General features: G+C 39.4%; 1 protein-coding gene across 2 annotated transcripts in view; it reads left to right on the top strand.

Moving 5' to 3' along the window:
• TAF4B (TAF4b RNA polymerase II, TATA box binding protein (TBP)-associated factor, 105kDa) overlaps positions 1-11,478 on the top strand; it is a 175,942-nt gene that overhangs the window by 37,666 nt on the left and 126,798 nt on the right. For both annotated transcript variants that reach the window (XM_011988045.1, XM_011988044.1), the window contains exons 2-5: positions 801-946; positions 3,150-3,257; positions 10,172-10,333; positions 10,440-10,562. In XM_011988045.1, the coding sequence (XP_011843435.1) occupies positions 801-946; positions 3,150-3,257; positions 10,172-10,333; positions 10,440-10,562 (539 nt within the window). The remainder of the gene's footprint in view (positions 1-800; positions 947-3,149; positions 3,258-10,171; positions 10,334-10,439; positions 10,563-11,478) is intronic.

The following is an 11,478-nucleotide window of genomic DNA, read 5'->3' as shown; positions in this document are numbered from 1 at the left end:
GAGCCTAGTGAGCCACCTAGGCGACAGAGCGAGACTCTGACTCTGCAAAAAAAAAAAAAAAAAAAAAAAAGAGTTACTTGTCAGGAATCCTCATTGGTTTGCAGAAATAACATTGATTGGTTATACCTTGCTGAACTATAGAGTGTGGTTTCTGTTATCTGGCATGTGGCATTGTTAGATTACTTTAAAGTTACTTGTGGCTACAGCAAGCAGTTTCAAGAGAGGATTGATTACATAGCATAGGGGAGTAAGACCTAATTGCTGTCTCATTTTAATGCCTCTCTGGGGGAGATAATTTTAAAGGGCTCACATTTATATATATTTTTCTTTCTCAAATTTTATCTTTTCCATATAGACCAGCTAATTGACCAGCCCCATTTACTGAATAGTCTCTCCTTTCCTCATGAATCTACAGAGCCTTTTAGGAAAATGTGATATGACATATCTGCATGAGTTGATTTGGGGGTTCTCTATTCTATTCCAGTGGTCAGCTTATTCAGTCTTATGCCGTTAACCCCACCATCTTAATTACTGTAGCTTTATAGATAGTTTTGATGTCATGAGGGAAAAGTGTTTTGCTTTCTTCAGGAACATCTCATTGTATTCATAGATTTTACATTTTTAAATAACTTGGAGTAAAAACATTTGTTCATCTTTGTATATAAGTAGCAGACATGAAATTCACTAAGTACTGAAGACATCATTTTAAAGTGTTGAAAGAAATGGGAGAAGAAAATATGTGATGGTTATGCTGTATTTATTGGCTCAGAGGTCACTTTTTTTTCCTTTTTTAAATATAGGAACCGTGTTGATTAAAAGTAACAGTGGTCAGTTGATGTTGGTATCTCCTCAGCAAGCTGTAACAAGAGCCGAGACGACAAGTAACATAACCTCAAGGCCAGCAGTACCAGCGAATCCTCAAACAGTCAAAATCTGTACAGTGCCGGTAATATACCTTAAATATTTTTCATCTTTCTTTCTCAGCTGTAATTTTCATATAAATGTTGTGTATATGTTTGCTAGTAAACAATAATGTAAGACATGATTCTGCTTAGCTTTTTAAGTCAGCTTCCCTTGAGTATGTCAATTTAATAAAGATTTTTGGTTTTGTCCTCTGATAATTGCCAAAATAGTAAATTCAGTCTTCATATTCAGATTTTTATGTCCTCAAAGGAATGTTCAGAGGGTTCTTTCCATCTTTTTTGAGACAGGGTCTCACTCTGTCTCCCAGGCTGGAGTATAGTTGCGTGAACATGGCTCAGCTGGTTCACTGCAGCCTGAAGCTCCTGAGCTCAGGTAATGCCTCAGGCTCCCATGTAGCTGGGACCACAACTGCATACCATGCCCGACTAATTTTACTTGTTGCAGAGACAGTGTGTCACTTTGTTGCTCAGGCTGGTCTTGAACTCTTGGGCTCGTGACAATCCTCTTGCCTTGGCCTCCCAAAGTGCTGGGATTACAGATGTGAGCCACCGCACCTGGCCTATTTGCATCTTAAATGGAAAGAATATAATAGTTCTGCCTCCCGAGTAGCTGGGATTACAGGTGCCTGCCACTACGCCCGACTTATTTTTGTGTTTTCAGTAGAGACACGGTTTTGCCATGCTAGCCAGGCTGGTTTTGAACTCCTGACCTCAGGTGATCTGCCTTCCTCAGCCTCAAAGTGCTGGGATTACAGGTGTAAGCCACTGTGCTTACCCTGTTCTGCTTTAATTTTAATTTTTGATAAAATAGTAATTTTTTTTTTTTTTGAGACAGAGTTTCGCTCTTGTTAGCCAGGTTGGAGTGCAATGTCACGATCTCGGCTCACTGCAGCCTCCGCCTCCAAGGTTCAAGTGATTCTCCTGCCTTAGCCTCCTGAGTAGCTGGGATTACAGACATGTACCACCACACCTGGCTAATTTTGTATTTTTCGTAGAGATGGGGTTTCTCTATATTGGTCAGGCTGGTCTTGAACTCCTGGCCTCAGGTGATCGGCCCACCTTGGCCTCCCAAAGTGCTGGGATTACAGGTGTGAGTCACCGTACCCGGCCTATAGTATTCATTTTTATTTGTATCTTATAGAAATTATCTTTAAGAAGTACAGATATCTGCTGCATTTCATTAACTTGGCATTGTTAGAACCACTTATTTTACATTCATGGTGATCTTTGTAGATAACTGAAGCTTATCGTGTTTGATAGAGTTAAAAACATTTTTATGGAGCCGGGCGTGGTGGCTCATGCCTGTAATCCCAGCACTTTGGGAGGCCGAGGTGGATGGATCATGAGATCAGGAGATCGAGACCATCCTGGCTAACACGGTGAAACCCTGTCTCTACTAAAAATACAAAATATTTACCCTGGCATGGTGGTGGGTGCCTCTAATCCCAGCTACTCAGGAGGGTGAGGCAGGAGAATGGCGTGAACCCAGGAAGCAGAGCTTTCAGTGAGCCGAGATCACACCACTGTACCCCAACCTGGGTGACAGAGAGAGACTCTGTCTCAAAAAAAAAAAAAATATATATATATATATATGTATATATTTATTTTTAAATGGGTATTTTACTTAAATAAAAAATGCTGAATGTAGTTTAGCATTTTATTGATGACTCAGGCTCATTGTAATGACAGATTGCATTGTTTTTTGTTGTAATAATCATTCTCTGCCAGTTTTTTTCATTTTTGTGCCCTACTAATTTGATTCTACGTCCTGAAACAGTCATTTTCTCTGTTACCATATCTGTCAATAATAGCTACTCCTTCCCTTTGTATTTTGGTTTAACGACTGTGGGTTGAGAATAGAGGTTAGCAGGTTTTTGTTTATAATTAAATATTACATAAGAATCTATATTTTTGCTGTATGAACCAGAGTCAAGATTAATATTTTAATGTTGAATACTGTAATATTTATTTAGTTTGAAATTTCAGATAAATGGGTTATTTATTGAATCAGTTGCCACCTTAGAAATATGAAATGAGTGTCATCTGGGCAGCTGATCAGTTCAGTTAGGTTTGTAGTACAGAATGTGCATAAAACACATAAGGTTATAATGCCAGTCATAACAAATACATTTGCTGTCATAAAGTGTTCTAATGTTCACTATAGTACTGATTTTAAATTACTAACGCTAATGACTTTGTGTTATCTTGCTCCCCTCCACCGCCAAGAACTCTAGCTCACAATTAATCAAGAAAGTGGCAGTGACACCTGTTAAAAAATTGGCACAAATAGGAACTACTGTGGTAACCACTGTTCCGAAGCCTTCCTCAGTACAAGTAAGTTGTACTGCCATTCGTGCACTGGTTATTCTCTTAACTTAAAAAAAAAAATCATTTAGTTATTTCCTGTTAGATATATAAGTTACTATGTGACATTGAAGGTAGCAATTCAGTGATATATGATGGCACTTATCAAACTGGGAACTGTTGGAGGTATGGGAAACAAGATAAACATGGTGTATATTCTTGGAATACCAGTTTTACTTAAGTGTATTAAATTAATACAAATCTGCCTAATAGCCATGTGTTGCAGTATCTGGAAGCAGGTGCTGAGATGAAATTTGGGATATATAGGGATAAATACCCATGGAAGGAAAGGAGAGTAGGTAAGAGTTTGAACTAGATGCAGGCCCAATAAAGCCTTAGCCAACCTAGTGGAGAACTTTGGAGCATATATGGCCTGTCAGCATTGTCCCACTATGGGCTAACATGTTTGGCTGGGTTTAATTCCTACTCTCTGTTCAGTCATTGCATGTGGACTTCCCTGGGAAAGTTACCTTTGGGCAAGGTGATCCTCTGCAGCTGAGGGAAGCCTGAGGGAACTGATAAATGGAGGCTGTCTAATATCATTCCTAGCAGCTAGTTAGGACAGTACATATCACTCCTTGTCGTGGTTCGTCACAGGCTACTCCTTGTATCACTTGGATCTGTTTCTTCATACATGTTGGAGATCAGCTGTTCTGGGATTCTCATGGTTTTCTTCTTTGGGGAAACAAAAAGAGGAGGTTAATACGATGAACTACAGTCCCTACTGCTGCAGCTGGTTTCTGGTGGCACCTGATACTAGTTATTACCCTCTTCCACTCTCCCTTCCTAGATTCTGTTCACCCTCAACTACCAGCTATACTGGTCTTCCTTAACTTAAGTGATAACCTGACCAGACCCTCATCCCTGAGGGATCTGTGGTCTTAATAACCATCTTCATTTGAGGTCAGGGTTGCTACATTTGTCTATTTATCATTACAATTGGGCAAGGAAATATAAGGAGGTGAATAAGATTAAGTGAATCTTCTGAATCACATGGATTCACCACACATACTTCTTTTTGCCTCCATTGTGTGATAGCGACCCTACCTCCTCCAGATGATGGGAGTCAATTACTCTTCCGAAGATAATTACTCTTCTCTTTCCTGCTGGATCATGGTTATAAGGAACCAGAGTGCAGCCATAGTGTCTATTTTATTTTATTTTATTTTATTTATTTTTGAGTACAGAGTCTTGCTGTATCGCCCAGGCTGGAGCACAGTGGTGCGATCTTGGCTCACTACAACCCCTACCCCCTGGGTTCTAGTGATTCTCCTGCCTCAGCCTCCCAAGTAGCTGGGATTATAGGCATGTGCCACCACGCCCAGCCGATTTTTTGTATTTTTAGTAGGGACGGGGTTTCACCATGTTAGTCAGGCTGGTTTTGAACTCCTGACCAAGTAATCCATCTACCTCAGCCTCCCAACGTCCTGGGATTACAGGCATGAGCCACCACACCCAACTCTTAGTGTCTGTTTTTAGTGTCTGTAGGAACTCTTGCTTTGTCCTCTGGTGGAAGTGTTTGCTTCCTGTGGGCAGAAATGGGAAACAAAATGTCCTCCGGTGAGTCTTTGTTGTGAGTGATGATAAGTGGGGCCATTCATGCTGCTTCTCCTTGATTCCTTGATCTATGGGTTTGTCTTATTGGGGACATAGTACCATATGGAAATTTTTGATTCAATTAGTATGCTGAGTCTTGGAGGATGGAATCCCATATTCATAGAGTATTGCCTCTATGTTTGTACTTCACCTGTACCTCTTGCAGGCTGTTCTAAAATTTTACTAGACTCCTGGTTTCTGAGTCAAGACACATGATAAAACCAGTGGATCCAATAGTCCTGGGACTATGCATCTTCTTGGAGCATGCTATGTGGAATCCCATGCTAGCGGATCTGACCCTCTTTTGGTGTTACAAACTTTAACCATACTGCTCACATTGTTTTCTTCTAACAGAAATGATGAGCAGTGAATCTGATTTTAAACATAGTATTTTTCTACTAATACCATTTGTTGGCACTTAACATGCTTGACACTTTTTTAGGTGCCTTACATTCATCATCTTGTTTCATCCTTGTGACTATACTATAAGAAAGTGTTATCTCCATTTTATATGAAGATTAAGAAGCTTGCCTGATTTCTGCTAGTATGTGGCAGAGTGAGGATTTGAGCCTTTATGTGACTCTGGAAACTGTTCTTAATGACCTATGTACTGATTATCTCAAAACCTACTGTATTTTTTTTCCTTAGGATAAATTCTAAGGAGATTATTGAGCCAAATAATATAAATTTAGGCCTATTGATAGCTACTATTATATTGTTTTATGAAGAAGTTAACCACTTTAGACTGTCAGTACTTCGAGTTTATCAGTTTTTCATTGGATATAGTTCTTAAAGATTCAGTACATAAATAACACCACAGGTTAAAAAAATATATTGCAGAGAGAAAACATACTTAGCAACATGATCTTAGATACTTAAGATTGCCATTTGTACATTATGGCTCTTCAGGACACAGAGAGCAAATTATGTTGTGCTGGGATAACTGAAGGAACTCCACTACACTACTTCTTCAGGGCCCTTTTGGGAGCCAGTTTAGTGGTAAAGTGTGTTTCTTGGATATTACTTCTTAGAGTGTATCAGGGATTCTCCACATCCATGGACTTTAATCTGTCCCCTGCCAGCTACAGCCACAATTCTATTTCTGTGCTCTCTAAATATTCATTGAAGTCTTCATAGTTCTAGAACGTGAACGCTTGTGTTCATTTACTTAGTGATCATAGTCAGTGAACACTAATTATATTTGTAGTTTTTAAAAAAATTACTTTATTTAAAAAAATAGAGATGAGGTCTTGCTCTGTTGCCCAGGCTGTTCTTGAACTACTGGGGCTCAGGCAAATCCTCCTGCCTCTGCCTTGCAAAATGCTGGGATTATAAGGATCAGCCGTTGCACCCAGCCTATATTAGTAGTTTTTATAAAAGAGACAACCTGGAGTCTGTGAATTCAGATGAGGGGGAAAATCTTTACTAAGCTTTAACTAAAACTTAGAATTTCTTTCAGCTCTGAATGTAGGCTTCAAACTATGGAACCATGGAGTATTACATTGTGTTAGTACATACCTGTGACTTTGTCACAATAGAAATAACTGAAATTTGTGTGTTTCCTCATGTCCGTAGGTATCTTAAAATGCTCATGCTAATCTGTCATTGATGTTTTTGTGTGAAGCATTTATTTTTCGTAATTTAGGTTGATGCATATTTTAAGTTGGGCTACTCCTTAGTGGTAGCCTAGAGCAGTGGAAATTAGTAAAGAATGAAGTTAATGATACCTGTCCACTTTAAGGGATAAGCATCTCAGTTTTAGGCATGGAAATAAGGAGCTAGAACTTAAAAATGAGAGAAGATACAACTCCTTGTACTTGATTGTCAGACTGTAAAGGCAAATGTGTGTGTTAAGAAATTTTGGAAGTGTTTTCCTATTAGGCTTAGTCTAATAAATATAACACAAGGACTAGTTAGAAATCTTGTGTTCACTTTTATGTTGTATTTGATGAAGATGTAGTTTGGCTCATTGTTAGGTTGGAATCTAATGTGCAAATGAGTAGTATTTCTAATTAAATATGAACATACCTAAAGTGATTGCTCTTTCAGACAGGTACAGAAAATGACCCTCCTTAAAATGCTATTTCATCTTCTCAATTTCCATACAACTCATTTTATTGGCTCTGTGTAGAATTGATTTTCACACGTTTATTTCACATATACTTCAGTCCGTTTTCCTCCTGTCCTCAAAACATGCCTAGTCAGTCAGTGCAGCTTTGCAAAGCATTGAAGTTACTATTGGCTGGTCTATTGAGTCAAAGGCAGAGTTGTGACTGAGTTTAAGACACTTTGGGCTGGGCACGGTGGGTCACACCTGTAATCCCAGCACTTTGGGAGGCCTAGACGGGTGGATCACCTGAGATCAGGAGTTCGAGACCACCTTGGCCATCATGGTGAAACCCTGTCTCTACTAAGAATTCAAAAATGAGCCGGGTGTAGTGGTGGGCGCCTGTAATCCCAGCTATTGAGGAGGCTGAGGCAGGAGAATCGTTTGAACCAGGGAGTTGGAGATTACAGTGAGCCGAGATTGCACCACTGCACTTCAGCCTGGGTGACAGAGCAACACTGCGTCTCAAACAAAACAAAACAAAACAAAACAAAACAAAAACACTTTGAAGGATGAGGGGAAATGGAATTTATTAGGCAAAAAGGAAAAAAAAACTCAGCAAAGCCAGAGGGGTTCCCGTTAACAGGCCCCCATCTCACAAATTGAATCTCGGGGTCACCACACAGGAACAGGAGAGGCCGGGCTCCTCCCCCTTGCAAAGGGTGTGATCTTCCCGAGGCTCCACCCCTCCTCCCAGTGGGCAGGCGTGTGGGCGATTCTTCTGGGACCTTCACCATGTCTACCGGGTTGCGTCTATCAAGATCATCAGGCATTAGATTCTCATGAGGAGAGTGCAGCTTAAATCGCCTGCATGCGCAGTTCACGAGAGGGTTCCCGCTGCTATGAGATTGCAATGGCGCCGCTGATCTGACAGGAGGCAAAGCTCAGGCAATAAGGCTCACTTGCCTCTGTGTGTTCCTGTTCTTAACAGGCCACAGACCCTTACCCGCCCGCGGCACGGGGGTTGGGGACCGCTGTGGTGAGATACAAGTAGTAGCTATACTAGAAGGTGTTATGAAGGACAGATTTTTTTTTACCGGAGACAGGATAAAAAGAATTCCATAAATGGTCCCTCTTCTTATAAATGATAGGACATTTTTCCTAAACTCACATTTCAGTTGGACTTTAGCTTGCTTCCTGAGGGAGGGGGACAGTACGCCCCCATGAAACCTCTCCCATCAGTCCTCAGAGGTGATCATAACCACCAGCTAAAATTCCAGATTACACTTTCTTAATTATGGAGAGAGTTAATGACTGATTATAAGACAGACTAAAGAAAGAGGCTTATTTACTGTACAGAAAACTAAAAATGTATTAGAAAATCTCCGCAAGAATTCAGAAGAAGCTGCGTGGTCGTTGTCTCTGGAGAGCAGGACTAAGGATATGAAAAGGAGGGCGACTTCCTTTTGAATGTTGCCTTTGAGGCTCTATCTATATTTAACAAAATTGTATTAAGGTGTAATTTTTAATTTTTTCTCTTTTGTTAAAAACTTTATTGTTCTAGTCCTCATCATTAATCAGTAATTTAAAAATCTTATTAAAGTTTTTGCCAGATGAGCTTTTAGTTTACTTTTCTTCTATTATCCTTATTCAGTATTGAAATATGTTACAGCCTTTGTCATAAAATGAACTGAACAGCTTTCCTTATTCTGTTTTTCTGGAACATGTTGTCTAAGACAGGAGTTAGGCAAAAGTGTGGAAAAATCACATGGAAAGTATCTGAGTCTGGAGACTTGAGGGAGGGAGGTCTTTTTGGTTATCATTTCATTATCTTTTATTTGTCTATTCTAGTTTCTGTGTTTTGTGCTAATTTTGTCACTTCATGTTTTTCCAAAAACCCTTTTGGTTTTGTTTCAAATGTATTAGTATATGGTATTTAATATTTTTATTATGCATTAATATGAAATATACATACAAACAAAAGACTACATGTAATATGTACACATATGTAATATGTTTGCTTTTGAAAAAAATAATAGTAAAATGAAGGCCCATATATCCCAAGCCCACCTTAGGGCTACCATGTGTCCCCACCCCTCTCCTGTCAATTCTCAGCATTTTAAATGTTCTTCCCGTTTGTAAAGGAAATTTTTTCCTGGAGACAGGGTCTTGTTATGTTGCCCAGACTGGTCTCAAACTCCTGTCCTCAGGCACTCCTCCTGGCTCAGCCTTCCAAAGTGCAGGTGTTGCAAGTGTGAGCCACTGCACTTGTCCTCCTTCCCGTTTGTTACCCTCAGAACATTCTTGTCTAATATATGTTCCAGTCTCTCTAATGTCGGAGATTTTGTTGTACATTCAAATTCACTTATCTTGACCATTATAGAAGGAAGTTTTCTTGAAGGTGATAGCAACTTGACCTTTTAGAGTTGCATGCTTGTAGAACATAGACATTTAAATTAAATGATGGTGCATTGTTCCGTTTTCTGTGTGAATTGTATGTAAATACTATTCCTTATTCCTGATCCCAAACTTTTATTATGTTCTTAACTTTTAGTGTTTGTCTTTAAAATAAGATTGTTGCTTTATCTCAATGTGATTTTCTAAATTACTACCTGACTTGTGATTTCTTGTATGAGGTTTTTGTCCTGTAGGTGGTGCTAGAGTCACACCTCATTTTGATAGAAGGTAGAGGAAACAACTGAAATTCTTTTCAGTGTGAACATACCACATTTTGTAATATTCTTCATGCTTACTTTAATAGTCTACATAAAAGCAGTTTATCTGAATGTTAGATAATAAGTAGATTGCTCTGCTCTGTTCTTAAGAAAAAGCAGAGTATTCTATGTTCTCATAAAGACTTTCAAATACTTCTTGGAGTGTTAATAATATTTTTTGAGGACTTATTTGCTTTAGCACTGTTTTTCACAAAAAATCCTAGGACAGCAGGTACCGTTCCTATCCCTGTTTTTGCAGAGAGTAATCAGGATTAGCAGGATTAAGTAACTTGCCTGCAGTCAACACTTGGTAGGTGGTAATGAAATAGTAGATAGATGTGGTGAGAATGAAACCCAGATCTGCTAGACTCAAGAGTTCCTAGAACTGTGTTATATTACCTTAGACTAGTAGAGCATAACATAAAACCACAGATGTCAAAATTAACTTGTCTGATGAGTGTGAAATGAGGCACCCACTAATGTGTCATAGTAATACATGCCTAAATATTTAATACCTTTAATTTCAGTCTGTGACTGTGCCAACCAGTGTCGTCACAGTTACTCCTGGAAAGCCGTTGAATACTGTAACTACCCTGAAGCCTTCAAGTTTGGGAGCATCATCCACTCCTTCAAATGAGCCCAATCTTAAAGCAGAGAACTCAGCAGCTGTTCAGGTTAATCTTTCTCCGGTAAGCTCTTACTTGCACCTTATATAAATCTTGTTCCTTGCAAGATTTTTTGAATTGTTTGCTCACTAACACTTGTGTTTGCTTATATTTACATTTTCATATTTAGACAATGCTAGAAAATGTGAAGAAATGCAAGAACTTCCTTGCAATGTTAATAAAACTAGCATGTAGTGGATCACAGTCCCCAGAAATGGGACAAAATGTGAAGAAGCTGGTGGAACAACTTTTGGTAAGTAGTGCTATAAAATCCTGCAGGTTCTGGTAGAAACCATATAACATGTTTTAATTGGGAAATGCATATTTTTAAATGATATTTATTTAAATTTATTAATTAATTTTTTTGAGACAGAGTCTTGCTCTGTTGCCCAAGCTGGAGTGCAGTGGCGTGATCTCGACTCACTGCAACCTCTGCCTCCTGGGTTCAAACGATTCTCGTGCCTCAGCTTCTCGAGTAGGTGGGATTACAGGTGTGCACCACCACACTCTGCTAATTTTTGTATTTTTAGTAGAGATGGAGTTTTGCCATGTTGGCCAGGCTGGTCTCAAACTCCCTGGCTTTAAGTGATGCACTCGCCCTGACTTCCCAAAGTGCTGGGATTACAAGCATGAGCCACCAAGCCCGGCCTGAGATTTATTTTAAATGTAGTTCTTGATAAATTTTGTTTTTTGCCTCTTGAAAGCTTTGTAAAGATTATTAATCTTGGCTAGATAAACCTATTGTATATTTCTTTTTAAAATTTACCTTTTTAAAAATTGTTTATGTTTAAGATATGCAACATGATGTTTTGATATATATATTATTTCTGTTCATCAGTCTTGCCTCGCTTACCATACAGAGGGCCTCGGAGAGAAGGTTCATTATTTAGTCAATAGGAAATTGTTGTTAGAATTATGAAATCTTGCCTGGGTGCAGTGGCCCATGTCTGTAATCCCAGCACTTTGGGAGGCCGAGGCAGGTGGATCGCCTGAGGTCAGGTGTTTGAGACCAGACTGGCCAACATGGTAAAACCTTGTCTCTACTAAAAATACAAAAATTAGCCAGGTGTGGTGGCACATGGCTGTAATCCCAGCTACTTGGGAGGCTGAGGCAGGAGAATCGCTTGAACCTGGGAGGCGGAGGTTGCAGTAAGCTGAGATTGCACCAC

This window comes from Mandrillus leucophaeus, unplaced genomic scaffold (assembly GCF_000951045.1).
Source record: "Mandrillus leucophaeus isolate KB7577 unplaced genomic scaffold, Mleu.le_1.0 Scaffold322, whole genome shotgun sequence".
Taxonomy (NCBI): domain Eukaryota; kingdom Metazoa; phylum Chordata; class Mammalia; order Primates; family Cercopithecidae; genus Mandrillus; species Mandrillus leucophaeus.
Note: the sequence above shows the minus strand (reverse complement) of the source record. Positions and strands in the feature narration are given on the sequence as shown.